General features: G+C 31.9%; 2 protein-coding genes across 2 annotated transcripts; both read right to left on the bottom strand.

Moving 5' to 3' along the window:
• Window positions 1-2,094: 2,094 nt before the first annotated feature.
• On the bottom strand, window positions 2,095-3,989 carry LOC118037037 (receptor-like protein 51). Its single transcript, XM_035042919.2, has one exon. It carries the CDS (start codon window positions 3,878-3,880, stop codon window positions 2,513-2,515), a length of 1,368 nt encoding a protein of 455 aa, XP_034898810.1. The 5' UTR covers window positions 3,881-3,989; the 3' UTR covers window positions 2,095-2,512.
• Window positions 3,990-6,435: 2,446 nt separating this feature from the next.
• On the bottom strand, window positions 6,436-13,228 carry LOC118037043 (cellulose synthase A catalytic subunit 8 [UDP-forming]). Its single transcript, XM_035042929.2, has 13 exons — window positions 12,927-13,228; window positions 12,628-12,704; window positions 12,372-12,423; window positions 12,128-12,272; window positions 11,608-11,874; window positions 10,831-11,176; window positions 10,581-10,718; window positions 9,893-10,018; window positions 9,592-9,804; window positions 8,802-9,054; window positions 8,511-8,710; window positions 7,797-8,150; window positions 6,436-7,575 (listed from the first exon to the last, which is right to left on the bottom strand). The coding sequence occupies exons 1-13, from the start codon at window positions 13,102-13,104 to the stop codon at window positions 6,988-6,990; spliced, it is 2,937 nt and encodes a 978-aa protein (XP_034898820.1). The 5' UTR covers window positions 13,105-13,228; the 3' UTR covers window positions 6,436-6,987.
• Between the last annotated feature and the right edge of the window lie 12,458 nt (window positions 13,229-25,686).

Genomic DNA, 25,686 nt, shown 5'->3' on the forward strand with positions numbered 1-25,686 from the left:
ATGTATTTGATCTTAAATTATTTATTGAGTTAATTTTATTTCAATCTCATCCTTTAACATTCGATTTTTATATTAGTTTTTATATTAGATTTGGTTCTTATTATTTTAATTGCAATGTATTTGGTCTTTAATTCTTTATTGATTTTTTTTTAATTTCATCAATCGACATTTGATTTTTATATTAAATTTGATCTTCATTCTTTTGATTGTTATTTTTTAATTTTTTCTTATCATTTTCTTAATTGAAATTGTTTTTCGATTTCATTTCTTAAGATTTGATTTGATTTTTTTTGCATCAAATTAATTCTTATTCTTTTGAAATCTATAATTTGTTTTTTCAAGTTTATCCTTAATTATTTTGGATGGTTAAGAATTTTATATTGTTATTTTTTTAGGCTTGTCTTTTATGTTGTGATCCAACCTCATGATCCATGTCACAACTCACAAGTTTTTAAAGTTAAACTAGATTGATTTTGGTCGTTTTTAATTTTTATTTTAATTTCATCCATGATCATTAGGTCGTTAAAAATTAATATTCTTTGTTTTTTTTTAACTTTTTTTTTCTCTATAAAGTTACCTTTTCTTTCTTGTATTTTTTTTTCATATACATTTGAATCAGGTAGATAAAAGTAGAGAAAGGAAAAGGCTAAGGCATGAAAAACATATTACTTAAGGCATAACAATTACTCTAATCTAAAAAGGTTTTATAAATATTTCCAATTTGATAATGATATGTTGCTTATAATAATCCAACATTAAATACAAAAAAAAAAATAAAGATCTTATGATCTTTCCTAAATTGTATAACAGGATCCTTAACATTTCTAATTTTTTTAAAACATTTTGTTTTTATTGCGTTTATGTCTATAGTTTGAGTACCTTCCTAGATGTTGGACTGAAAATTTAAGTTTTTACATGTTTAGACTACAAGTTTGTTTGAAAGTATGGTAATTTTAAAAATATTTTTTACTTGAAAATATATAAAAATAATATTTTTCTTTCTAAAACAAATTATTTTTAATATTAGCACATCAAAATGATTAAAAAACACTAAAAAAAATAACTTGAAGATAAAAAACAATTTTAAAAATTCACAATGCTAAACGGGAAATTTTGTCTGCGTTCCAACTGAGGCCACTTCCAAAACAATATTATGCAGAAATGAAGAATGCCATTTGCAGTAATCCAATTCAGAGTATGACTTTATGTGTGAATCTCTCATTTGTTTTCCTCTGTCATGACTCATGATGAACAAACCATCTCAGGAGTAATCTGGAGCTATGATAGTTATCATTGTTGTGGTAGGGAAGAGGAATGAGTCCAACGAGGCACTCAGAGAGACAGAGATGGCAATCATTTATATACACGTTGTTTACCAACATTACCTTAGGCCTCCTCCTTTTCTTTTCCTTTAAGATCACGGTTCTAAAGGTAGAATTTTCATTTCTTCTTCGAGCTGATCTGTGTCCCCTGTAGTTTAGTTCAAGCACCAGTCCTAGTTAGTTTATCAGTTCTCTATTATGACATCTTTTTTTCTAAACAAAAGCTGCTTCTTAGGTTAAGAAATTATGCTACCTAGTATATTTGCTAAGATTTTCTATACTAGGAATGGTAATAGTCCTAAGCAGCAGGCGCTTGGTCCTAAAATTATTGTCTGTAGAAGGAAAGGCTTGCTTAAATCTACTTGAGTCTACTACACTGCCATTGCAACTCATCCACATAACATAGTACGCAAAACAATATGGGACCTCACAACTTCAAAGTTGTACTGTGAACTGCTAGATAGCAAGTGGCAAGAAGGTCTGTGCACTTGTATAATGTCCCTATGAAATCAATATTACCTAAAAAAAATCAACATTCTTCCAGTCCCATTTATTTTCACTCTCGTCATTCACTGGAAATATCAACGTAAATTGTATTAATCACTTTAACACACCAAAGAAAGAACATTAGCGAACAGCCTTGTGGGCTAGAATTTTACTGTGTTATCATACAGCAAAGACAGGTCTCCAGTGTGGCTCCTTGTTAATGCAATAAATAATCTGAACCAAATTGCAAACCAAACTCAACCAAATCATAGAGAACGAGCAGAAAGGCCAAATTTACATAACATAATGGAAACACACAGGATCAAACATAGAGGCCGAATAAATGAAAGTGTGATCAAATAATTCTTGGGGTTCAAGATACACATTTCATGATACAACATTAATATCAACCACTTTTTCCCCTCTACAGAATCCAAATTATGCATCCACGGTAACCGAATTCATAATACGTGATATATATACATATATAAAATAGAAATCACTGCTCTTTTCTCCATCCAATTATCAAAGCAGAAAAAAAATAACACACCTAAATAATGATTTCCACCCTCGCCTTTTTCCTTTTCCCCTTCTACGACTACTCTTCTTCATACTCAAGTGTATAACAAATTAAACAATCAAATGATTTCTAGTAACCAGTTTTTCCCTACTCTGAATTCTGAACAAATAACATTACCTTCTAATTAACCACATCTTTTGGAGAGAAGAATAAGGAAGACAATTAGGAAGACTATAGAGGAAAGCGCAATTGCCACACCAAGAACAACCTTATTAGGTCCGTGATGACCCTCTTTCTTGCTGTTAGAATCATCACCTTCATCATTATAATCTGATGAATCACTCTCACTATCACCTCCTGATGAATTATCCTTTGCAGGTGGTGGTGACAATGGCAATCCATGCTTATCACAAGGAGCAATTCCAAGCTTCAATTTTGATGACAAAATTGTATGATTGTAACACAAATTGCTGTTTCCACCAACTTTAAACACATCCAATCTCTTCATAAAAGTAAGATTGAAAGGCAAAACACCATGAAACTCATTGTTCTCAAGATTCAAGTACCTTAATTTCTTCATTTCTGCAAAAAACTTTGGTACTGTCCCATTCAACTGATTTGAACTCAGATCAACATAAGCTAAATCAGGAATTGCTGACATTGAATCCGGGATCGCCCCAGATAAAGAGTTAGACCCTAAAGACAGATTCTTTAGTGAAATCAAGTCACCAAGATTATCAGGGATTGCCCCAGTAAGTGCATTTGAGTAAAGATTGAGACTTTCAAGATTTTCAAGAAGTGTAATGGAACTGGGTATCTTTCCTTTAAGCCTATTACCTGAAAAATCAACTTGGGTAAGATTTAAAAGCAGATGTTTTGGTATGTAGCCAGTGACATTAGCATTTGAGATAGTAACAGACCTAAGCTTACGCATATTACCAAGAACCGCATAAAGACCACTAGTATTGACTGGCACATTACTTACAGTGAGATCAGTGAGATTGACAAAGCGAGAGAGCCCGATACCAGTGAGGTGTTTAAGAGAGTGAATGCAAGTGAAAGAATGAAGAGAGATGGCAAGATCTAAAGGGAATCTAATAGGGGTAACAGGGCAGTTGGTGAAAGAGAGAGATTGAAGAGTGGAGAGGGATTTAAGGGCAGTGTAAGAAAGAGAGAGGTCAGAGGAGCAGTTGGACAGGTGAAGCGAGACTAGCTGGCGAAAGGGGGAAGAAGAGTCACAAATGGTGGCGTTGTGAGGAGAAGGTTGTATGCAAGGATCTTTAGCAGTAGGGATGTCTAGAGATTGGAGGGCTCTAAGTTGTTTGGGGTTTAAAGTGGAGTTACTGGAGGGAAAGGGGGTTTTGGTGGTCGGTGGAGTAGGAGAGGAGGTGGGGGAGGGAGTTTTGGTGGTGGGTGCAGTAGGAGAGGAGGTGGGGGAGGGAGAGGGTGGAAGAGTAGCAATGGTAGAGGCAGAGGCAGCTTCAGTGCTGGTGGCGGAGATGAGGAAGAGGAGGAGGAGAGGAAGGAGGAGGGGTGGTGGAGGTGGTGACATTGTGGGGAGGGACAGAGAAAGTGAAGGGAGCTTTTGTTGAGAGTGTGCCCGCTATGGAAGAAAGTGTGTACGGTTGTTTGTAAGTGAAAAGTGAGAGGTTGTGCAGTGAAAGAGGATTCTGGTTTCTTTATGGCCCTTGGTTTATCACCTATTTGCAGAAATACATTCAATCGATACTTTTGCTGTTTTGAGGAGATGTTGTTCTCAAGCTCAACTGAGACTCGAGAAACAACTACCATTTACTTTACAATAAAGTACTAAAATATTTTTTTATTTTAAAATATATTAAAATACTTTTTAAAATTTTTTCAAAATTATTTTTGGTATTTATACATAAAACATAAAAAAAGTAATTTTAAAACTATGTTTCTAAACAATCACTTAATTATAAGGTCTCCTTGCATGAATTTTTTTCTTAATCATTAAAAAAATAAAACATATTTAAATTTATCTCCTTATATGATCAAAGACATTTATCCATGTCCATACAAAAAAATTATAAAAATTTGAATAATTGATGTGTAATTCTTTTATGCAACAATAACAATCTCAATAGACATCCACTAATTTTTGTTCCCATAAATCAAGTGCATGTCATAAGTTCTCTTTCTAGTTTCTATGCTTAGATTTACCTGTAAACATTAATTAATTAATTATCATTTAATATAATTATTGGGTTAAAACATGGATCAACCAGTCAAGTCACTATAGAATATTAAAATATAAACATAATCAATTTGAAAAACAGTTGTTCCTTTAACGGTATATAATACTATTTTAGGTGCTTTCCAGCTCTTGCTTGTCGCTTCCTTCTATACTCTTGTACTAGTTATTTCTTCTGTGCTCAGCCGCAGGTTGTGTGTGTTTTGTGTGTGTATAAAAAGAATTATTTTGATGTATTTTTTCACATGAAAATTTTTTAACCTAGTAAACATTTTTAGCTCTCTACTTAAATGCCTCTAAAAACATAAAATCAAACTTAAAAAACTCTTTTCACCTTAATCTATAGTTTCGGGCAAATTGAATGTTTAAAAAACATCTATAAAACTTTTTTTGTCAAATAAAATTTATTAACACTAAAATTAATGTTTTTTGTCACTAAAATATAACCAAACAATGACTTTCAATTTCCTTTGCCATTATCTAGCAAATCTCTCTCTTCTCTTTTAAACTAGAGATTCAATCTTTTAGACTTAAATAAAAATTTCAAAAATTATAGGAACTGTAAAAGAATAAAAGTGAAAGTTAGTGGATCAAAAGGTACTTTCTTGCATGAATTTGAGATTAGCTATGAGATTTCTAGTTGTTTTATTCTTTGGTCCTCTTTTGTTGAATTTTGGCTTCCCTTGAATAAGTTTTATTAAATTGATTATCAAATTAATCATAAAAGGATGAAATTCAAAAAAATAAAATTGAGGATGAAACTAGAAAAAAAAAAAAACTTATTGTAGATTGCTATAGTGAAATATCTAGCTCTTTTAATAAATTAACTAATATTTTAGTAAAATGATTTACTAAAAGTAAATCTTATATAATTTTTTTTTTCTTTCCGCAACTAAATAAATTATTTTATGCTTAATAAAATTTCTCTATTCTATCCTTGAAGATAATCAAATTATCTTTTGGACTAAAATAAAAACTTCAAAAAACTATAGGGATTATAAAAGAATAAAAGGGGTAGATGGTGGACCGAAATGTACTCTCTCGCATGAATTTGAGATTGACTTTGAGGTTGCTCTTCATTTTATTCTTTGGTCCTGTTTTGTTGAATTTTGTCTTCCTTGAACGAATTTTAACAAAGTAATTATGAAATTATTCATAAAAAGATGAAATCAAACAAAGAATTAAGGATGAAATTAGATAAAAAAAAACTTACAGTTATTGTGGATTGCTGTAATAAAATGACTAGCTGATTTAATATATTAACTAAATTTGTAATAAAATAATTTTATTAAAAATAAATCATATATAATTTTTTTTCTTCAGGCAACTAAATAAATTGTGTTATGCTAGATAAAATTGCTATATTCTATACTCGGAAATCAATAAAAATGTCTTCTAAAAAAAGAAAGTATAGCAAACAAGCTCTGGATTTTAAAATTTTTGAAGCAAACTAGATGATTAGTTTCCAAGCTTTCATCATCATCTACATCACATGTATTGTACTTCGATTGCAAGCAAGTGCTCTTTTTTTTTTTTTTTTCTTCCCTCATTTAAAATAGTGAGCGAGAAAGAAATTATTTTGGATTTTGGTTTCCTTGCTGCTACGTTTCCCAACATTTCATGGCAGCAAAGAAAAGTAAAAGGGGTATCAGAATAACTTTCTATACAATCCTCAAATAAAATGTGAATCTCAGAGTCGTGCTACGATTTGCTGTGTGCTTTCGGAAAGGTTGGATCAAAAAATTAATTCAATGTATGTTCTAAAAGCTAATTGTTTTTACATTTGAAACTGTGTTTGGTGCGTTTAATATGAAACAAGTATTAAATTTATACTTCTCAATAATTTTAATGATCTAAAAATATAAAAAGTAAAAAGTAAAAAATAAAAAAACTTTTAAAATACAAGAACTTCATATTAATAGATTTGTTGTCACAAAAATCTTCATAGTTGACAACAGGACCACATTATCAAAGTGGATGTAACGGTAAGATTTCAGAACAAATGGTCAAGCGGGTGACTTTTGACTTGCGGACCTATGTCTTCGCTACTTTTTTGCCACTTGCAAGAATGTTTGCTTGGTCCTTGTCAGGCGCCGGGAGTCTGACAGGTACCCAACTGGTTCGAGGAATTACTATGAAATCAATGCAGAGGTGATGGCACACCAAACCTGAGAAAGAAGACAGTATCGTGTCCATATATCCTTATGCTTTTCTCGATGCAAGGAAACACAATCAAAACCTGTATTTTTACATAATATCTCGTCACAACAATTCTAAGAGCATTTCAAACTGTTCAAAACTTCATAGAGAACAATCATCTTGCAGTTCATTTAAATACTGACAGCGATATGTGCTTTCTTGAGGTAAACTACAACGAGGATCATATTCCAATTCCCAAAGGTTTTGTAACCCCAAAATACTGGGAGAGACTTATTGGAGGTAGCTCAGCAATCAATGGAAATGCAGGTCTCCGCAACCAAGGTGTTATCAACTTTGTTAACGAATGGATTAATCTTGACCCAAACGAGAGAGAAGACAGAGGCCAACAGCACTGACCAGAGAACAACAATGGTTGGTGTTCGGTTTTGGCGACCCATTAGACCTTTAAGGAATGGATAGAGATGAAGAATCACCCAGAAAGCAAAGAACACCTTGCCAAAGAGAGGCCCCCATGCTTCATATCCTTTGTTGAGTGCATCAGAGAATCCAGCAACAACACCGACAATATTGATAATGAGAAGTGTTGTTGGAGGAATCAAAAGTGTTGTCCACTTGACCATATATAGCTCCCCAAATTCTGTATCTTCGGCTGCTTTTGCTGTGACAGTGAAGTTCGTATCGATGCCAGCCAACATTTTTAAGAATCCCTGGAAGACCGCAAAGAGATGGGCTGAAACACCTCCGATCACCCAGAATTGTTCATTACGCCATAAATCTTCAATGCTGACACCGCTCCATCTTAGCTCAAGCACCGCAGTTACAATGATGGATATAAAGAGGCCAAGAAACAGCATGCTTGCCAGGTTTGAGAGCTGGATCAATGACAAGGTGCAATACAAAGTCAATCACTTTAGCACATGAAAATTGTTGGCAAACTGTATTATACTAGGTTTTATGGCTTGAGAAGCACTGTTCCAACTTCTACCTAGCAAAACATTTTAAATTTGTCCTAATAATAACTCGCAAGTAAAGAGACATGATTTTGCAACCATTTTTCATTTTAGGATGAGAAAAGCAAGATCATAAAAATTACCGTTGGTATGATGAATTTTCCGGTGAGCAGACAAACTGCAGGAATTGTGCAATAGGCAATGAGAGGGAGGGATGTAAATGGATACACAATGGTGTTTATATACGCAAGCCTTTGGAGCCATTTAAGACGGCCTCCTCCAAACCCGTACCAGAGGGGACAGTGTCTGCTAAAGAAGATTTCCACAGAACCAAGAGCCCATCGGAGGACCTGGTGCAATCTATCAGACAGGTTGATGGGTGCAGATCCTTTGAATGCAGGCCTTGCGGGCATGCAGTAAATTGATCTCCATCCTCGGCAGTGCATCTTGAAGCCACTTAAGATATCCTCAGTGACTGACCCATATATCCAACCAATCTGAGAAGACACATAATAAAAAGGTTTAAGATCGACAATACAACTAAGCCAAATAGGTTCAAACTGAAAACCAACAGCATAATTCGTACTTAAATGTTAATGCAATAGAAGTTCACATCAACGTTTTCAACTAAACAATCAAGAATTCATGATTGAAATTAAATAAAATTATTATTTTTTTAAATATTTTTAACAAAAGATATAATCCAGAACAGATGAGAGTGGAATCTTATTATCCATTCTAGGTATTGGGTACTGCAGATAACATGAGTTATGTTCAAAGAAATTGTCTTTATCTTTGTTAAATTAAATAAACACGGCATTGAACTATCATTCAGGAGTAAGGGTTGGAAGCTTCACCTCTTTTCCCCATTCAGTCTTCTCTTCATAGCCACAGCCGATGACATGAATTGCTTCCTTGATGAGTGTTGATGAGTTGGCAGACTCAGGTACTCCTCCATTCTCCATTAGTGTAGACTCAATGAAGACAGAAGATAAGCCAAAAGTTTTCTCAAAGCTCAACTGGGAGATCAGCATTGACCTTTCATGCTCGTCATAATCTGCAGGAGAAAAGGCCACAGTATAACTTAGTGATTGAAAATTCTGTTAACCTATCATCTAATCCAACTCTCTTCAAAAGTTTAAACTTACTATCAATCTCTGTAAGATTAAATATGGCAGCATTGAGATCCTCTCTTTTTGCATCTCTGTAAACCTCAGCTGGATCTTGAGCAGGCTTCTTCTTTGAGGGGCAGCAACATGAGAAGCAGGATGAAGAATCCTTTCTCTTGCGTAAGCTGGGCATAGAAGGAGGCCCGTAGCCGTAAAGTGCTTGCCTGTTGAAAACACAACCAGTTCCTACGTATACTGGTCCTTGAATGCCATCCAACCCTTTCATGTTAACCTGACAATAGAATAGAAAGAATTGTCAGAATTCAAAAGGCTCGTTGTTTATCTATAAACTGCTGGAGCCACGATATTATGGAAATGTTAATTGTATTATTTTCACAATCAGCATATTGTTGCCTAATTTTCCACTTTTCTACTCTGAGTGAAACATGTGATGCACATCTGTCTGTTGATAGGAATTGGGAGAGCAAAAAGATTAATGATAAAGAGGATTTGAAGGGCCAATGTATCTATCTGAACTTCATTATAGATTAACTTGAAATGAGTTTGAAGATCCTGATTTCTGTCATTTATTTAAACTAGAAATAATTTCTAAACTTAAATATTCATACATGACCTGAAAAGACCAACTTCCATACTCATCAAATGACCTAGCTATTTAAAAACTCCCAGGATAAAACAAAACGGAAGAAAATGTTTCTGCTACTCTAGTTTAATCTCCTTTTGAGAATTATAATCTAGATATCTTTACCATTGTATGTTCAAAACTGGAATTGAAAAGAAGAGAAGATTAAGCTAGATTTGGCCTTACATCAAAGAAAACTACGTTACGATTGGCATAGCGATCACTCTTATCTATGCCATCAAACCTCTGAGGGAACTGCACATAGCATACATCTCGACCTACTTGTGGGTCCATCAGGATGCACATTGCCTCTCGAACAGCCTTGCTATTGTTTACATAGTGATCACAATCAACATTGAGGATGTAGGGAGCATTTGTGAGAACTGCAGACACTCTCACCTGTATAAAGCCATTCGTGGAAGTGTTAGTCCAACTCCAACATGAGGTTCATATGAAGTCTTACCAATCTTAAATTATTTGTACAAACCAGAGCATTTTCTGCACCAGCCTTTTTGTGGTGCTGGTAGCCAGGTCTCTTCTCCCTGGAGACATATACTAGACGAGGTAGTTCATTTCCTTCAATGTCACGAGCTCCAGTATTTCCAAGGAAGACCTGTCAAGGAAACGGCCATATATGGTTATTGAATCTTCAGACAACATGGAGTCACTTTCATGGAAGAGTTTTATGGATGTGTCAAATAGACTGGAGTCGCAGGATCACATGGACTGATAATAAATATTGAAGTAACACATAAAAGATCAGTATCTTGCTCAGAAAAGAAATGCAAAAATTGGGCCATAGGATTTTATTTCGAAGCCTTGAAGATTCTGAATTCAAAAATATGTTTCAATTATTTCATAAATTCCAAATAAACCACTGTCCCTTAGATTACTAAATGCATCAGGAATCTTTCTATAGTAATTGTAGCTTTAAGCCAGAGAGTTTTCACATCTTAGATGTATCATGAAATCAATTTTGAACATTTAGATAACAGTAGTGTAGATCCTTTATTTCTCTTGATCTTCCTAGAGAAGCAGGGGATATTAAAGATATCCTGTTGATCTCATTATCTTTAAAAGGTTAAACAGCTTTACTGAACCAATGAGCAATAGACTTTCTACCTTGTACTACATGAAAAATCTAGCAAGATTCAAAAACCAATGAAGAGTTTAACCTGAATCATGCCAGGGTGATCACGTGTGTTATTCCCAGGCCAAGGTGTTCCATCTTGCATAGTCCATCCTTCTTCAGGTGTTTTCTGAGCCTTTGCTACCAGGGCATTAACTCGGACTTTGTACTCTTCATAATCCCTCTGAAACAAAATAGAAGGAAATGACAAATGACTTCTAACCAAAACCAATAACATAATGCCTTTCAGAAAGGACGAGTATTTCAGAATTGTGTAATAAGAGCTCAGAACTTACTTTCATTGCTCTACGTTCTTTCACGAAAGAAGGTTGAACCTTGTCTTTCAAGTAATCAATTTTCTGTGAGAAGTAGAACTCCGGTGCTCTTGGTTCAATTGAGTATTTTTTGCAGAACGGAACCCACTTCCTTGCAAACTCAGCTGTTTCTACCAGAGATTCAAATGAAAGCATAGCTGCACCATCATCAGACACGTAGCAGGAAACTTTATCGACGGGATAGTCCACAGCAAGGATGGAAAGGACTGTATTGGCAGTGATCAATGGCGGTTCTTTCAGTGGATCAACAGTACTCACGAAAAAATCCACACCAGCAAGCTGAGAAGGCTCACCCTCTCTTTCATACCTGGTATGACATTGTGAACATCATATCATTTACACTTCGATCAGCACATTGTACGGGTGTCATTTATGTTTTCTGCTGTGATTTTGTGCTATTCTTACATGTACTACCTCTACATTATTATGTGTATTGATAGCCACAGCAAACTTAGCCCTGCCAACACCTTGACATGAAGAAATGGATAAACAGCTATTGAAAAGGTTGGAAACTAGCAGTTGTATTTGTTTTAGAGTCTCACAGAAGGTAAGGTTGTATGCGTCATATAGCTAATGTTTGTAAGCCACGTTTAGCAATAAATCTTCGATGAGACAAAAAAAAGAATAAAAAAAAGAGGGTAAATTATGCAGAAGACAGTGAGTTTGTGTCAAATCATAATCTTCAGTTTTTAAAGGCTTTACTAGTAACATGAGATTTTTTGCTTCCATATTGTGTACCTTGCAGACAGCCTTTCGATATACGTTTCTCTATTGACAGGATTCCACTTGGGGAACTGATCCAACACCCAAGAAAATGCAAACCAGATCTCACATATGACAGAAGTAAGCCACAGGCCAAAGGCACTATCGACAGGATTTGTTATTCTGTAGTGGAAGAAGAGGCCCAGAATGACCAGTCGCATAATGATCACGGCTCTGTATGGTGTGAGTTTGTTGCGTGGAATTGGATAAACAATTGAAAGCGGCTCCGAAGCATCTCCAGACCTGCAAATTGAAAAGGAAACATCAAATGAAAGACGCCTTGGCATTGATTCTTTTGTTTCAACTTTAATGAGTAACTGTTGGATGAAACATTTAACCATCAACAGTTGATAAAAAGCTTCAAGTAGCTTGCAAGACCTTACAACATGATTAATTTGAAAACACCATCTTTATTCCTTCAAGTTTAGATACTTTGATCTTAGTCTTCTCCTTGTGCAGTGTTTCAAAATCAAAGAAGCCATATTTTTGTACTTACGGTTTCTCTTCCATCTGCTGTTCTGTAGGAACTTGAGCTGGTTCAGTTTCAGCCTTAGGACTTTTCTTTTTCTTCTTGTTCTTTTTATCCTTCCAGCTCTCCACCCGATTCTTCCAAATTGGATTCCCATATTCATCATTCATTTCTTCACAAAAACATAGGATGTGATAGATAACCCAAAAGAAAAAAGAAGAGAGTTCATGATAAAAAAAATATGATCTTTAGAAAAAGCAAGGCCACTAACCACTATCCACAGTGGACACACTACTGATATGTCTAGCATGAATTCCGACATCCTGTACGAACCAAGGTTAATTAAACAATGTTGCCAGAATCCCAACATTTGAAACATTATATATATAACACGCAGCTGGCTTAAAACTTCATGGATTACACTAGAAAAAAAACTTGATAGTTCTTCTTGAGTTTCTTTAAATCAAAAAATAAAATAAAATCATGAGTCTGTTATGCATCATTAACATTTTATGAAACAGTTATACCTGAGAATCGTTGAGGTGAGATGCCATTGTGGATTGATTGCCAGACTCCTTCTTTTCTACATCATCCAGCAAGTTCTCTGGAGAAAGCAGGCATAAATTAGCATATAAATAGTAAATAAAGAGGTGCGTAACAAACAAATGATAGCGATTTTCAAGAATATGAACCAGTATGAAAGTTTCAAACTCTGAAATTATACTACATAATAAAAAGAAAAAAAATCTGACACACATTGATTTACCAGACCATATGAATGTATTAACAAAATCAGCAAAAGATAACTTCAAGATGGGGGTGGTACCATCATATGGCGAGCCACACCGCAAGCAAACTTTCCGGCCCTCTTTGGTTTCAAACTCGAAGCAAGACTTGCACATGGGATAGTTACACTCATGGCAAGCCACAAATAGCTCCCCATTTGCATCATCCCCCACCTGTTCACCACAGGTATGGCATATAGGAGCCCCAGATTCCATCATCTTGCTTATTACCACTTTACCAGCTCTTTACAACTTCAATTCTTTCAAGAGGGTCTTCCTCTGCTTCCTTCCAATCTTTTGTTTTGGCCTTGTTTTTATATCAAATACCCTAACCAAAGCTAGGGTGTGTCGGTGTCTTTCAGAGGGTGGTACTGACATTTTTGTAATGGCGAAGAGAAGGTTGAGGGTGGTGGGTTGGTGGGGTATGGCGGTTGGGGAGTTGGTGTCATGTGTTTTGCAGAGAAACACAAGTGAGAAGCAACGTCTATTTTTCGGGGTGTAAGTGACAAGTTCTGAAAAATTTGCGGGAAATTGAAGGAAGGTTTCTGTTGGGCAGAGCACATCTTCAACTAACAAGCTTTCAATACAAGTCATTAGTGCGTATAAACACATGATCTTGGGCTGGGATGCCATGTGAACTGAAAACTGGCAGGATCCAGATGGTCTCGTGTCTAACATCGGAATGGTTCCCATAATCATCAATCATCATATCAATGTATCAGGGTAATTCTCTCACTGAAACGGAAAAATTAGAAAGAAACGTAGAATGGAGATCTCTCTTACGACGCTGAGCCCATATATCTGGTTGTTGGTCCCCTAATAGCTACAGGATTAACAGTTTATGGCTACATAATTGCAATACCAGAAACGGAAGTTTGCAACTTCGAATCAGACTATAAAGAGTAACCCCAGACCAAATGATGGGCATAAATAAGTGACTATAGAACCCATCTCTTGTTAAATTTACATAATATGCATTTGTTTTGTAACTTCTTTTGCAAATTGCTAGACCAGAAGTGAACCAAGCCATTCAACGAACCGGAAACTATCGTCTCCTGAACAGAATCAAGGCATGCTCTCCAGGAGTCTATGATGTTGTAGCTCTAATCTAAGAAGCAGAATTGACATCTACTACTTTTTTTGCGTCACAAACAACAAGTTTTCTGAATCAGTTGGAGTTTTACAGAACCAATTGACCTGCCAAAATGGAAAGGACGAGATGAAAGGATTCCAGCACGAGCAAAAGACAATAAAAATCGACATTTTGCTCAAATCAATGTTAAGACGTAGAACATCTTCGTTGCCATCGGTCTGCCCTGCTTCATGATATTTGGGGCAATCCCACATTTTCACTGATCAACTTATCATTTCCACCAGAAATTATCAGGTTCCCTTCTCCCCGAACATTGAAAATGTGACACAGGACACAGCAGCAACATGGCCACCAACAGAGTAATCCAAATGTAACCTATTTCTTGCAAAATCTCAAGATTCTCTTCCTTACTTTTTTCCCAACCTTAAAAAAACTTCTTTTTTCCTTTTATTCTTTTATATCTCGATTTTCTTTCTATCTTTTCTTTATCTTTGTTCTTCCCTGTGTGCTTTTTTGCTGTCTATTTCTTTCTCTTTTCTATCTCATCTTCCTTCTTTTTTTCTCCTAATTTTCTGTTTTTCTCACTATGCTTGCTCTCTTTCTCTTTCTCCCTATGCTTTCTGCTTTCATGGGAAACGGGTTTTAGAGGCCTATTATAGGCAAATTAGCTAGGGTCCTTGATCTGGAAAAACCAAGGTCTTTGATCCCTGAGAAAAAGGAGAGTAGAAAGCCGGAAGAAAATCAACAATAACAAAAACAAAATCTCTTGAAAGAGGGAATAACATAGCCAAAGTAATTTAATTTATATTTCTACCATCTAAATCTTAATCGAGTAGTGATTTTGATGATATATTGAATTATACTCCTCAAGATTGTAATTTTAGTTTTTTCTTAATTTTAAATTTTAGACTTTTAATTGTATAATATGTTCAATATAGATCTGACATTCTGAGAGTGTTTGGGAGTGTGGTAGCTGTTGCTTTTCAAATAGCTTTTCGTGCCGAAAAGCATGTGTTAATAATGTTTTTTCATTTTTTAAAAATCATTTTTGATATCAGCACATCAAACGATATAAAAAGTACAAACCGCACTCAATTTTAACAAAAAAAAAATTCAAAAATTTATTCAAAAGCAGGTTGAAACTCAACCCCAAACGGGCTTGAAGTGAAATTATATTTTATTTATATGGTTTTTTCCTTCTTTTTTTTTTCCCTTCTTTTTTCAAAGATTTCTATGCAATAACTTTAGGCTCCTATAATGTACCTTTAAGTGGTTTAATAAGATAGGTCCACATGGTTGTGGTAGGCAATATGTATAATTTAATTTTGCCAAAATAATTGTATCAAAATTTAATTGATTGGGTTGGAGTGACAAACAAGTATAGGGAATGAAAATCCTGCTTAGTTTTATCTATTAACTGAAATGCATCATCAAAGCAATATTTATATTAAATTAAAAAGGTTCATAACAAAAATGGTTATTTTTCGATAGAAAAAAAAGGTGCTTCTTGATTTTTTTTGAAGGTTTTTTTTTAAAAAAATATTTTCTTGGTCTTGGAGCTTTTTAAATTATTATTTTTTGTTTCTTAGCTCTTTGATATTAATTATTAATTTCTTATTTTTACTAAAAGCCAAGTTGACGAGTCTTATATTCTTAAAAATTAATATCAATTTTTTTACAAATAATTAAAATAAATTAAAATAAATCTCAAATAAGTTTGGAAAATAATTAGGATAGCTAATAGTATAAAAAACATAAAAAAAATACAAGAAAATACATAATAAATATAACTTTTTGTTTGAAAAAATAAAGTAAATGTGATGTTTATTTTTTTTCTAATTAGTATAATTAATCTCTTACTCAAATATCTAAACTTGTGCATAATTTAATATTTTGAATTTCTTTTAATTACTAGATGTTCACTCTACTTTTCAATATTTTCCGTTTAATTTTGAAAGTCATATTCTTTGTGTCGGTTGCGACATGAGCAAAAAAATACAACTGATAAATGTTCGCTGCGATATTCTGCTAAAACCTTTTCATGGTTACCACTTCTGCAATGTAGCATATTGCTGTAGATATTGGTGAACACTTATGATGCGCGTGTTTTGAAAAATTATTATGAAATATTTTTTATTTAAAAATATATTAAAATAATATTTTTATATTTTTAAAAATTATTTTTAATATTAACATATAATTAACATATAAAAATAAATAATATTATATTAATTTCACCAAAACGGTGTAAAAATTGAACTAGCCTTGTCCAATTTGACTTGGGTTCTGCACTTTTTTAAACGTAATTTATGACTTTAATTTTCGTAATACAATGTAATTTATGACACTCTTAACTTTAGTCAATGTAATAAATGTTTCTTATATTGCCCAAACCCCAAAAAAATCCAAATTAAAATCCAATAAAGAGTCGAGAAAAAAAAAAAAAAAAAAACCCCAATCAACACTAGGATCATCCCAAGAAAAGCTCAAAACGGCTAGACACATTTAATAATAATAATAATAAATAAATAAATAAATAAAACCAACAAACCACCAAAACAAGCTACAAAAGCCGAGACTTATAACAGAAAAACACAATTAAAAAGCCCATTAGCTTATCCATATTTTTTATAATAAAAAACTGAACCGAACCCCCTAGTGTGAACTAGTTTTAAAACTTGCGCTACGTCTCAAATATAATAATTCCAAGTTAATATTTAACATTATAGAAGTACGTACTCATATTATAAATATATTTTATTTATATTTTTTTAATTGAAAAATACAAAGACACTATTTATATTTAATAAAATAAATTTTAAAATAATTAAATCAATCAATTATAAAAGAATTGTTAATGTTATTTAGATGAGTATGCGCATATATTTAATACCCTCCTCCAGTCCTCCTCCTCTTCTTCTTTTGAATTCATGCTTTTTATTATGTATTAGTTTTTTTTTCTCAATAACAAATGATTATTTTTTAAAAATACATAATACATATATAGTTTATTCGTACTAAATATAAAATAAAAAATATATAAATATAAATATAAATTAAAATAATCACTTTAAAACATTATAAAAAATACAAGATAATTAAAAAAAATAATAGCTACTATTTAAAAAAAATGAATATTTAATTTTTTTTTCAAAGAGATAGGATATTAACTTTAATTGAAATAAAAAAAACTAAAGTAAACTAAATATATATACACACACACACAAAAGAGGGAGGGAATTGATTAAATGTGTTTTTTTTTTTTTTTGCTAAAATATATATTGATTGTATATATTTTAATCGCACAAATTGCACAATATCATAAATAGATGTTTCGGGTATTATTTAATTTTTATGAGAGTTAATAAACAAATACAAATATTTGATTTGATTTTTTATGATGAGTTATATTACAAGACTAATAAGCTGATTAACATCTTACGTACTATCAATATCTTAACCTAAAAAATAATTATTCTTAATAAAGTTTTTGAATAAGATCAAATTATATTCCTTATGACCAGTATATGCACTTTTGATGCATAATACAGTTCATCGAAAATCATGAACAAAATAATCATTATGTAGATTCCATTAGCAAATGGGTTTTCCCTCTAATTTTTTTTGTTTTGGAGAAAGATAGTGATTTTAATCGTTTACCTATAAATAATAATAAAAAACTCATTAAACTTATCAAACTTACTTCTAATTGAAGTATTCTTTCATCAAGACCCAATTGATGGGCTGTAAAATTTTGTTTTGTTAATATTGTTTAAAGAGTGTTATACTCTTATTGGAAACAAAGTTAAAATTAAATGATATATAATAAAATAATATTTAAAATGCATTCTTAATTAATTTCATAAAATAATATTTTAAATTAATTAATTTCAAATATATATAATATATATATATATATAAATTAATGAAAATACAGACAAAAAAAACCAAAAACTGGTCAGACATGTGAGGATAGTCTAAATTAAAAAAAGCCTAAGCATGTTTGTTTTTTTTTTTTCTAAGGTCATACACTCCTTTTTTTAATTAAACAGGTGACTTGTTGCATGCTTTTGCCTAAAATCCGGTAACTACTGTGTTTGGTAAAAATTCAGATATATTGGTTTTCTCTCCAAACATCTCATTTCCAAACCTTTTTCAGCCAAAAACACCTCTCAACACCATAAAAGCCAATATAAACCACTCAACAACCCCAAAACAACAAAAATCACTTAAAAATAAAAATAAATTGAATCCTAAAAATCAAAACGTAACTCGACCTGCCTATATCGCCATGTTTAGAGGGAAGAGTCACCATCGTTGACTATTTTGGTTGCTAAAATTCCAATAATCAACCCCTTTCTAATTCTTATGTTATTTTTTGGCAAGTTTATCCTTTTTCTTTCTAATTCAAAGACTGAAAATAAATAAAATAAACTCTTAAATCAAAATAAAAATTATTATGAATTTCAAGCGAGTCATGTGTTTTCTCTATTTTCTTTCATTTCAATCGCCTGTATTTTAATTTGATATTCTTATGATAATTTGAATCTAATTTCATCTGGCTATATAAAGATTATTTATATGAACATTATATGAAAGCAACTACATTACAGTATAATCGGTTATTAATTTGATTCTATTTATATCTTTAAAACAATAATGGATGTTTTTTTTTTTTTTTTTTATCTATATTCAAACCAAACCTACGTGACCAATGCTCTCCCCGCCACAAGTTGCAACCTTCTCGAAGAAATTTTCCCTGGCCAGTGCGTGCAAGTGTCCTCCATGCATGCCCGCACTGTGCCTTCGCCCCTATAGGTTGAGAGTTTGGTTCGAGATGAAGTTTCGGAGATGGCTCGACAACTTTGTCACGTGACAAGTGAAAATAACATATGAAACTTCGCAAACATTCACAAGAAATTTCCCAGCCCTAGGCATGCATGCATCATCAACTTGTCTTCTTGTCCATCTCATATATTACTCCATTAATTAGTATTATTTTTTTTCCCCTTCAAATTCTGGACAACAAAATTTCAAATGCTCGTGGAAAGATCAGGTCAACTGCGAGAATTCATGCATAATTATGTTTCATGATCTTGGATTTGTTGAGATCTCAAAACCCGAGTTTCAGTTACCGAGATTTCTCTTCGAATTTCACCGCAAAAAGATCTTCAGTTACCACTCTTGATTTGCAAAATTTTGAATGTTGTATAGTCTATCCATCAATTCAAATTCACAAAATTAATTACTCCATCAGTTTTCTCCTGAAACTCTTTCCACCATCACCATTTTCAAAGTAACAATAAAAAGGGAAAAGAAAGGAAGGGGAGAGAAGATTTTTGTGCATATTATGTTATTATGGCCGGAAAAACTCAAAGCCGGCCACAGCCAAACGGATCATGCTCATAGCACTGCCGTGACCATACTATACACCAAACTTCTTTAATCATCTCCCGATTACAATATTTAGAGAAACAGAAGGAAATGGATATAATTAGACATGCTATGACAAGTTAGCTAGATCAAAGACCCCACGTAGAAACTAATCTTTTATCTGACAGTGCTGGCAACAGCATAAGCCCAAGACTTGAGATGCTCTTTCATGGCCATTCCATCATTTAATGGTGGCATCTTCACTTGATGTTGTCGTTGACTTCCAAACATCCCATACCCTCTTGCTTCGTCATCGTTAAACATCCCAAACCCATAATCTAATTTGTAATAATCACTACTCTTATCAAAGCCTAAACCGAGCTCTCCCAGTATCTTTCTCTTGCTTCTCCTCCTCCTCCTTTCCCTTCTCTTTCTCTTCTCTTCTTTCTTTGTTGGCTTTGGGATTTCCACTCCTTCAGTCTTGATATTTGGCTGATCCCCATTATGTTCTTCGATTTCAGCTGCAAAGTCGCCACATTTGAGACATTTTGGAGTTAAAAACTCAGGTTTAGGTGAGTCCTCATGATCTTGAAGGCTAGTTTCGAGAACTGGGGTCAAGGGTTGCGGCGAGTCTTCTTTGGTTCTGTTTCTAGCATGAGAAGCTCTTGATGAAACCACATTGGTGAAGAACCACAGAGATTCTAAGCTCTGAATGAGCTGAGAACCTTCCATGGCTATGAGAGACAAACCAAAGACCCAAGAACACACATTCACATTCACATGAAGTGTTAGCCTGTATAAAAAACAAAGGGAATGTGTTAATTAATTATGGAAAGACAGAATAGAATAGCTTTGCAATATTTTTATTTTTTATTTTTTATAATAAAAGGATGTGACCGCGACATTCTCGCCTTGTATTTGGCAATGACCAGAATACCCACTTTTCTTATGACACATCTAGAAGGGGTAATTTGGTACATTGGCAAAAAACTACTTATTACTCAAAACCAAGCCTGTGGGCGGTATGGGGATTTGCGACGCCGTAGTTACAAGGGAAGGAAGACGAGTTTCATCCAACGGTCGAAAGCAACGCGCATAGAGGCTACCAGTCAGTTCTCAGCAGTTACCGGTTACAAGCTTCAAAAAAAAAACAGAGAGAGAGAGAGAGAGAGAGAGAGACGAAGAGAAGAGTTTTTTATTTTTTATTTTTTTAGCGATTTCTTTAGCAATTATTATAATGTAACGGTCGAACCATATATTAAAGAGCGAAATTTATGTATCCAGGAAAAAAAAAAAAAAACAGAAGACTCATGGGGAATCGCATAATTCAGCCCCATTGTTTATGTTGGTTTGGCGAATGAATCACTAAAATTTCATCAATTTTATCTTTATATTCCCCACATTTTATCATTTAATTTATTTGGATTGATTGTAAGCAATGCAGTCTTTTCTTTATAAGATAAATTTTTTATATTTTATTTACTATTTAGGATAAAATGTGATAAATTAATACGATGAGATAATTTTATATGCAAACCCATTTATCACAAATACAAAGGGTAAATTTGGGGATTTCTTTCAAAATTTATGCATGCAATTATATAAATTAATACCAACAGTCTATCTATATATATCCATTTTATTTTATGGTCAAGTTGTTAACTTAACAATTCTTAACATGTTCTTTTTTCCTGTAGAGGAAAAAAAAACAAGGAAAAGAATGTCGAAGCATATATTGTGTCGGATCATTTGCAATTTATTGTTAAGAGTTTACATTTTGGCATTTCTGGCGTCATGTGATTTGTATTGTTAGCATTGACTAGCAACTATATATTAATTTAATCATTAATATGATATTAGAAAGAAAAAAAAATATATAATCTTATAAGAATTTATTTATTTTTGACGTCTTATCACTAAAGGTAACAATAATAGAATAGAATGAATAGTAAATAGCATGGCAGTGAGGTATCAAGAGCTTTATAATGGAGCTCTTCATTTTTCTCTCTTTAAACTAACAAAATTGCACTTTAGCCAAACTTCCATATCCCATGGGGGTATTCCAAAAGATTATTAAGTGGATTTAGATGGTGAAAATGATGAGAAAAGAGAAAATCCAATGAGGGATGCACCACAATTAATAAATGATCAAAGCATATTTGTAATCTTAGTAGAAGATTAACACTGACAACATGTTATAAAAAGTCGTGCATGAATGAAAAATTATAAAGTAACTAGATTCAATCAATATAATGATTCACTTACTCATTTTGTTAATATGAGAATATTGTATCTTATGACTTTCAAAGAAGTTGTAAAAAGAACTAAAGTGGCAAAAAAGTTATGGATTATGTAATTGATATCATTAAAAGAAACAGTACTTAGGATGTAATGGAGCTTCTGAAAGTACAAACACTATTAACTTGAAATGGGTGTTAAAGAAAAACTTGAAAGAGAGCTGTGAAGTCAAAAAATATAAAGCACATAGTAGCTAAAGATTACAAGCATGAGTATATTATTAATTACAAAGAAGTTTTTGCTCTTGTTGCAAAACATGACATAATTAGATTAATTATTGTTTTGGTACCTCAAAATTCATGGCTAATTTTTTAGTTGAATGTAAAATCAACATTTCTACATGAAGATCCTAGTTAAAGGAGAATACATCATTACTAAACCGAGTATTTAAGAACATTAGTTTAAAAAAGAGATTGTTAAGATAGGAAAATGATTCATAGGTCAAGCAAGAATTCTAATCTAAAAGGATTTATGTTTAAAATCTTGTTTAGGTAGTATTTAAAATCTTTATTAGTTTAGATCAGGTTAGTTTGATCTTATTTTTATCTTATAATTTTTTTAGGAAAGAATCATGCATAATTTACAATGAATAAGATACGGGAGTTTCAAAAATTATTTGTGTTTAAGTTTTCAATAAAATAGAAGTTAAAAAAAGGGGGCACTTTATGTTGTTTTTACAAGGAAGGCATGGTAGGATCTTGAATGTAATATAAAACATAAAAATAAATTTTTTAAAAAATAAATTGATAGAGCCCATATTTTAGCAGTACTAAATAAAACTTACCCGATAGTAAATTTAGTTAGTAAAAATAGGAATGTTTTTTAGAAAAAAAGTTAATAGTGTTTTTTATTAAGTTCTATTTTTATTTGGATTTAGTTAAAAATGAAATGAACATATAAAATTAATTAAAATTCAAATAACATCTCTAAATAAAACATTATGTGATGAAAGTGAACCAAAAACATTATAGTATTTAATGACATGCTATTAGTTACTTCTTAGGATCTACTTTGAAGAAAAAAAAAAAAAACAAACATAATAAGGAGAGAACATGAAATTTATAACCCATCAAGAGTGATAAAAATATCTTCATTTAGGATTTCTCTCTACTAGTTGTATTTTTTTATTTCTTTAAAATGGATCCAAAAAATAATTAATAGTAATAACTATTAAGATATCATTAGTTACTTTTTGAGCACCACATGCAATTACTCGAGGTGAACCTTTTTATTTTTTTTATTACCATTGAAACAAAATCTCTCATTTCCATTCTCTTATATACTAAAACAAGATGTTTATCTGTTTATATTTTAAATACTCTTTTACTTACCGAATGCGTTCAATTCAAATAAACAAAAGGCTTTTAGTGAAATGAAGGACTCTCGAATGCTGAAGTAAGTAGGTATATGAGAGAATTGAGAGAAATAATATAAGCAAAAAATATTAAAGAGTGAAATTGTTGAGTATCAAAAAATTATAACTTGTCATGTATTCTTAATGATCTAAGATATTTATTTATAGACTTTGGTCATGTTAGCTTAACTCGAGAGTAACATGAAATTTGATTGGTAGAAATATTGGTATTCATCAAAAGTTGTAGTACCTTATATTGTCATTGATAGAGAGGTTGTTGAATGTTAATGACTTATTAGCTAAAATTAATAATTGAATGTGATGTGTGTTTGCATTGTCAACTATTAGCTAGAAAATATAGTGCCAACCGTATATAAATATATGTACTTATAGAAAATATATCATTAAATTATAAAATGGATTTGTGTTTGTATGTTGTGCTCGGCGTGGAGTTTTGACTTGTCAAGACTCAAAAAAATACTTTGAGATATATGCTAGTAGTTGAAATTTTTTTCATGGTATTGAATGGACGCAGAAATAATTTTTCAAGGTTAAAAACAAAAAAATGGGAGGTGCGGTCTAAATGAACCTTAAAAAAAAATGTGCACCATCAGATTCCATAACGGTAAAACTTGGAATTTCATATCATAAGGTATCCGCTCATTCACAAGGTTTGAAGACTTGATTCCCTGATATCTAAAGTACATGGGAGGTTTCCAAAAGTCCAACTGTGATAAAGAGGGCTTTATAAAAATATTTTGTATTTTAAAATATATTAAAATAAATATTTTTTTAATTTTTAATTTTAGTATGTTAACATCATCAAAAAAACACTAAGAAAAAAAATATTAATTTAATATTTTTAAAAAACAAATTTACTTTAAAAAAACATTTAAAAGCAAAAGCTAGGCCACAGGATATGACTATAAAAATGTTATATATGTATATATAAAGGTCAAAGTTGATGTTGAGAAATAATAAAATTTATAGCAATATTAGCTTTCTGCAACATGTTAAATAAATTTGTTTAAATCCACAAGTCATAACAATATTAGAATGAAATACCAAAACTAGAAAAACAATATTTGCTTGAATGGAAAGATATGTAATATGTTTGATCATTATAAAAAATTTAATGGAGACTTGCTGAACTGCTGGAGGAAACCAAAGAATACTCATAAATTAATTTAAATTGAAATTTAGATTTAGGAACAAGTTTAACCACGTTATGGTGATAAATTTGGATAGAAGTAGGGGTGAGAAAAAAAAACCAAAAAAACCAATTAAATTGAGAAAACTGGAAAAAAATAATTGAAAAAATCGACCCGTAAAAAACCCGATTAAAATTTAGAAAAAACCGACTGGTTTGGTTTTATAAGCCTGAAACCAAAAAACCGAACCGAACCGAACCCAAACCGGAAAAAAAGCTGAAAAAAAAAAAAGCCAAATCAGAAAAAACCGAGCCAAACTAGAAAAATCTGAGCCAACCGATCCAAACCAAAAAAATCCAAGCCAAAATAGTTTGAACCAATTTTTATCCTAAAAAATCAAACTGAATTAAATCAAAATTGATCGGTTTGAATTGATTTTGATTTTTTTTTAAAAAAATTTAGTTTGATATATATTTTTTAATAAAAACTAAACCGAACTAAAAGTTATCATCCTTAAATAAATAAAAGTATTTTTAACCGTGATATGTTTGGAGGTTGAATGATTATTGTGGTTATCTAATAGTAAATTATGTATGATTACTAGTTTTAAGTATTTTTTTTTTTTTTAGGTTTTGAATGTTAAATTCGATTAACATTAGATAGTGGATGTAAAAAGGCAGAATGAAAATATTAGATAATGTTAAAGGTAAAATTGATGGTGTAAGTTCTGGTGACAGATAATGTTGATAAAGATATTTTTGTATTTAAACATACAAATTCAAATAATAAGTTTGTTACTAACGGTTAGAAAATCATAATTGATTTCATTTCATATTTTATCGTAAAACAAAATATTACAATGCACAAATTCATAATTCAAAAATAGAAAAAAAAAACTTGAAATTCGAGATTTGATAAGGCTAACAAAATCATACATTGAGAATTTCTCTTATAATTAATTATTGTCTTCGAAGAGTCTCTTTAAATCTTAAATTATTAGATTTTATAAGATTTGATTGGCTGGAATCTATTATAAATAAAAATAAAAATTTTCTTAATCCATGTTAACCTCACTATCTTTTTTAAAAATGTTCTGTGGGGATATATGATCACCATTTATAATTAAGTAGCAATTGAGATTGATCTAGAGACTCGGTCTAGTAAATAAACCTAAATCTCATCAGTGAATTACAGTAAACTGAATGTGATTTAATTGTGAATTACACTATGGGTTTACTCTCTACTGCACGTAGGGAAAGATAAATGATGTGCTAGGATCTCACGTGTAATTGATGTGTGAGAGGTTCTAAAAAATAAAATAAAAATAATTAGTATGTTAAGCTCTTTTAAAAAAAGTAATTAGTGTGCTGGACTTTTTCATTGATGAAATACTATATACTGTGCATTATGGTGTGCTTGGCTCTTTCATCGATGAAACATTATATATTGTGCATTGTATGAAAAACTACACTGTGTACTCTTAAGTGCATGACTATTAATTGTATTGTTTAATTTGAAATGCATGTTGGGAA

This window comes from Populus alba, chromosome 4 (genome assembly GCF_005239225.2).
Source record: "Populus alba chromosome 4, ASM523922v2, whole genome shotgun sequence".
Lineage (NCBI taxonomy): Eukaryota > Viridiplantae > Streptophyta > Magnoliopsida > Malpighiales > Salicaceae > Populus > Populus alba.